A 5,427-nucleotide genomic window follows, 5' to 3' on the forward strand; every position below is an offset into this window, starting at 1 on the left:
TATATATATATATATTACATCCTATTTTTAATATCCAATATTTTTGTACCAAGTTAAACATATAATTAAGGAAAATCGAAACTTTGATTTAAAAATCGTAACTAGCGACTTCTAAACCTTAATACTTTTTAATAAAAATTTAGGGATGTTCTTTTGATATAAAATGGAAGCTTTCGAGCTGAGAGAATGATTAAAAAAGAAAATATTTTTTTCTTGTCAATCTAATATACTTACATAAAGTGTCCCGAAATTTTTTGCCAAGCGTTCTTGTGTAGATAGAACGGATTAAAAGACGATGAAAAGACTTCTACCGTTTCCAAATTTTTGTAATAACAAGATAATAATTACTAAAAATTGCTAAATTGATTTTTAATAATTTTTTACTCAAATACTATCAACTTTACAGAAAAACAGCGAGAAACAAAAATTTTTTAATTTTCTTCTCATAATTTTTAAAATTTTTTCAGAATTTTTTCAAAATTTTTTAATACCATATTTTCTCATGTTGGTAAAAATAAAAAAATACAATACTAAAAAATTGACAAAAAATTCTGAAAAAGTTCTTATATTTATATTTTGTTCTATGAAAAGAAAATAAATAATTTTTGTTTTTTTGCTGTTTTTCTGTAACGTTGATTTGAGTAAAAAATCATTAAAAACTAATATTTAACGATTTTTAATAATTAATTTATTTTGTTAACCATTGCAAAAATTACAAAATGGTAAAGGATTTTTTGACTCAGTTTAGTGCTTGGCAAAAACTTATGGGACACCCTGTATATACATATACATAGGGTATTTTGTAAGTTTTTGCCGTAAGCGCTTTTGTGTAGATAAAGCGACTAAATTCAATCGAAAATCTTTTACCATTTTGCAATTTTCGCAATGATAAATTAATAATGTACAGTGTCAGATATAACTATTATTTTAGTATAAAATGAAAATATAATTGAATAGGAACAATGTCTTACATTAGATTAAACAGCGACTTACATTAGATTAAATTTGACACTACAGGTTTAATAATGTACTCTGTAAATGTTAAATAATACAAAATTTAATGCCAATTTGTTTCTTCCGAATGGTATTAGCTTTTATGAGCATGTCAAGAGTGTAATTATTACAACTAGTGTAATTATTACAAAATTTCCAAAAATATTTAGAATATATATTTATAGATATATTCTGCGTATATGAATTCTGCGTACAAAAAATTATATATATATTCCAGAAAAGATAATTATATAAATGATGAATTATTTATATACATAAAAATTATACAGTGCTTGCTAAAAGTTCTGGATAACATTTGTTAAGATCAAGGTCATTGAAGATTGTTTCTCTTATTTTCATTTTTACGCAAAAATGAATTTTTAGTGCAAAAATGAAAATAAGAGCAACAATCTCCAATGATCTTGTTCTTAACAAATATTATTCAGAGCATGATCCTGAACAACATTCAAAAGATCATAGTCGTCGGTCGGACGACTTTAGGTAGTACTAATAATGGCGGTACTGTAACTTTCAAGCGTTATAACTCAAAAAAGTTAAAGTAATTTAAGATGAATTTTATTCTAGTGTTTTAAAAAGCTGTTGACATTGACTATTAAATTCTGGAATCAAAAATAAAGTGTCCAATTAAAAAAAATCGATGTGATGATCTAACATTGGCAACACTACCCAAGATCAAACTGATAAGATCATTAAATAGATCTTTTTAAACCCTACAATTTTTGTTTAAAACATTTTTCTCAGAAATGTATATTTTCCGAACTATTCAGCTTTAAATTCATTATTATAAATATTCAGCTGGCCCGGAACTTTTGACGGACACATATTAATAAGTTATGCGCGATATTATATAATTATATTATATGTATAAATACCATGCATACTGTAAAATACGTCAAGAATGTAAACACAGTTTTTTATTCCACTGATAAACAAAATATGTATTTATATAAAATCTACAAAATCGATCGCCAATCGATCGATATGATCAATTGCAAATAAAATGATCATTTTAAGTTTGATTTTTTATCAGGAAATATAAATTTCATTAAAAATGTAAAATTTAGTATTCCGAATAGATGTGGATAGCGGTGGGGTTTAAAATAAAGTGCAAGCAAGCCTTCCAAGTCTTATATTTAGGGCGACGCGCAAGCGCGATCCGATTAAAACTCTGCTGAAGACTTGTAGTATAAGCTTCCCCGAATTCTGTCTGTTGTGTCGCGATTCCAACAAATCGCGTATAACTGCGAACAGTAATATCTCCCGCTTATTAAATTTTCGTTCATTTAAAAACATCAAAGTGTACGAATTGAAAATCCTAATATAACATTTGTTTTGCAAAAATTATGATGAAATAAGCAATCGTATGGTGACGTTTAACAGCAAAAAAAAATAGAGGTGACCTTGCAACATAAAGTAGTAAAAACCGAAAAATAAAGATTTAAGTATCTAATTTATCGGAGAGAAAAAGTAGACTGTATACGTGAAGAAAATTATCACGAAGCCAAACGTCTTCATTTTGATTTAACATTAAAAGAAGTAGCATCATGGATCTTGGTGGTGTGGACGTTTGGGGTCAGATTGCCTTAGAAACGTCTCAGATGTACGTTTCTGAAGGCGGCGCCGCTAAAAGTCGTACTGTAAGTTAATTTATTTAACACCGATGTATTATCGTTTGATCTTCTATTTTTCGTATGACTATTTGAATCCATTTACTTCACACATCAGTAGCGGGTATTCTCTAAATGATTTATTGATGTTGCTATAATATGGCAGGACAATCTTGGAAGAAAGCGCGACTCTCATTGGCTGCAATGATAGTGACAATTGTCGATAAAAGTTTAGAGAATCTCGCAACAGATTTCAGAATCTTTATCGAGGAAATGAAATTAGCACATAGTATTAAACATTAAATCATTCGATATATATATTTGTATAAGGATTCTATGGAAAGAAGAATCAAAATTGAGGTCCAAAATTGATAAATATAGCTTAATTTAACGGAAAAGGCAAATTCGACGAATAGTGTATTTACATCATACATTCAATTCACTTCGAAATTGCGTTAATGTGTATAAATGTTACATATTAATAATGCACATAAAAACATGAATACAAAATTACATAAATTGATTTAACTTATAAAGATATTTGATCGATGTCATTCCTTACATCCATATCAAATTAGAAATTTGAGATCGGATTTGATGAAAGCAAAGTATTTTGAATTTGATACTGATTTTCTTTCTTCTGATTAGTTAAATTCAATTTCATTTTTTAATCTGATACGAATGTTAGAGAAATTTAATACTGTGATTAAATTAATTAGTAGCTAATTATTTATTTTGAATATAACATATTTTTTAACGGTATTGTTAATATTTAAAATAAATAACATATTTCAATATTCAAAATAAGTAATTAAAGACAATATTAATAATTATAGGTATTCTTATTTAGAATTTATAACTTTAGAGTTATTATAGTTATTTCTTATTTTAAGCACGGAATTACGAATATTATTAAATTTCTTTAAGAGACTTCCTAATTTGTTTCTCAATTTTCTAAATAATTCTGAATAACATAATTAATAATACACCATTGATTTTTGTAGATATAAATAAAATGTCTTTTCTCTACAGACGATAGAAAAATTGCCGGACAAAGTTCTTTTGAATGTCTTTTGCTACCTTTCGCACCGCGAGATATGCAGAGTTGCTCGAGTTTGCAAACGCTGGCGACAAATCGCGTATGATACGCGTCTCTGGAAGCATGTGTCCCTAAGACCGGAAGTAAGTGGGCTTCATGTGAGCTCTCTAGAAAATTTGTTACATTTAATCAGGTAAGAGAAAAAATATAATCTTCACGCTTCTTAAGTGTCTCTTAATCGTTTAGTGTATGATAATCATAGAAATAATTTTAGACAAACATTTGGCACTTATCGCAATGATGTCGAATTATCTGAAGATCTTGTTATTAAAACCAGATTCAGAATCGTGAAAATATTTATTTGAGATATTAATATTTAAAGAGACATGAAAGAACAAAGTCCATTCTTATTTTAGACGCGAAATTACGATATTATTATATAAAACAATGATGACTTAAAATTTCCAGCGTACGCTTTGGACCTTCATTGAGGTACATCGAATTACCGATCGAACTGATCACTCATACGGTTCTTCACGAATTAGCTAATAAGTGTCCAAATTTAACACATATGTTACTGGACTTTTCGACTGCGATGCAACTGCATGACTTCTCAGAAATGCAAGCATTTCCTACGAAATTGAAATATATGTGTATTTGTTTATCCGAAGTAATCTTCATGGAAGGCTTTATGCGAAAGATTTATAATTTTATTAATGGCCTGGAAATACTTCATTTAATCGGTAATTGATTAAATTCACTTTTCTGTATTATCTTTTTATATATTACTTACATCATAAGTTGAGAACGTCATTTTAAAAATAAAAATAATTACCGTTATAATTAAAGTTAAAATTAAAAATGCAACATTCCAACATTCACTACCAATATTGAAAACTTATAATTCACATTATATAGTGTATGTATTACAAATTTTTAGTAATAATAATGAATGATCGAAATGCATTCTGAGCAAGGTTGAATAAGTTAATGTTTTTTTTTTAATTGAATAAAGTTAAAGTTAATGGCTTTACAAAATTAATAAAGTTAAGTTAAAAGTTGAAAGAATAAAAAGTTAACTTAATGTAAGTTAAGTCAATATTGAATTAACTTAAATTAAAAAAAATTAATTTTGAAAAAAATTATTTTTTAGATCAAAATGTCTTAATTTTTCTTAAAATGAGATTAAATAACTACAATATAGATTATTAAGTAAATTAAATTTTTAATTTTTTTATTCATATGTGATATAAGTATAACACATAACGATATATTAATATAATAATATATAATATATAATATATTATACATACATTAAATGTTTATACATAAGAATAATGTATATCTAAAGAAACATTAAAATATATGTATACATATAGCAACATCTCGATCTATTCTTGCGCGCGACTCTATTTGCAAGTTCGAAATTATGAACTCGCGCTTTTCGTCAAACAAATACGTCAGAAATACGTCAAAAGTCCTTTGTTCAACTGTCTAGACATATTACGACAACATGGTGAATGAAACGCGTATATACGATTAATCAAGCGTCAAATATTTAAACTGTCATCGGCATCAAGTGTTGGCTCGAGTATGTATTTTTACTCGAGTTGCATCCTTTTGCTGTGTATTGTTTGTTGTCTCACTGAAAACTTGACTGCGACAAATGGAAATAGATCAAAGGTGATTTCTTCAGTATTATTCCGTTATTAACAACATATTGTTCAATTGAACGCGCCTTATACGACTTCATATATTGATTGGCTT

The 5,427-nt window shown here is 27.2% G+C and overlaps 1 protein-coding gene across 6 annotated transcripts in view; it reads left to right on the plus strand.

Moving 5' to 3' along the window:
- Positions 1-5,427, plus strand: part of LOC108691106 (uncharacterized F-box/LRR-repeat protein C02F5.7) — a 21,381-nt gene that overhangs the window by 11,035 nt on the left and 4,919 nt on the right. For 5 of the 6 annotated variants that reach the window (XM_018198748.1, XM_018198746.1, XM_018198747.1 and 2 more), the window contains 2 exons: positions 3,654-3,853; positions 4,129-4,403. In XM_018198748.1, the coding sequence (XP_018054237.1) occupies positions 3,654-3,853; positions 4,129-4,403 (475 nt within the window). Of the gene's footprint in view, positions 1-2,466; positions 2,652-3,653; positions 3,854-4,128; positions 4,404-5,427 lie in introns of those variants that run through there. The other variant, XM_018198749.1, reaches the window with a different exon arrangement.

Source organism: Atta colombica, unplaced genomic scaffold, assembly GCF_001594045.1.
Source record: "Atta colombica isolate Treedump-2 unplaced genomic scaffold, Acol1.0 scaffold39, whole genome shotgun sequence".
NCBI lineage: Eukaryota > Metazoa > Arthropoda > Insecta > Hymenoptera > Formicidae > Atta > Atta colombica.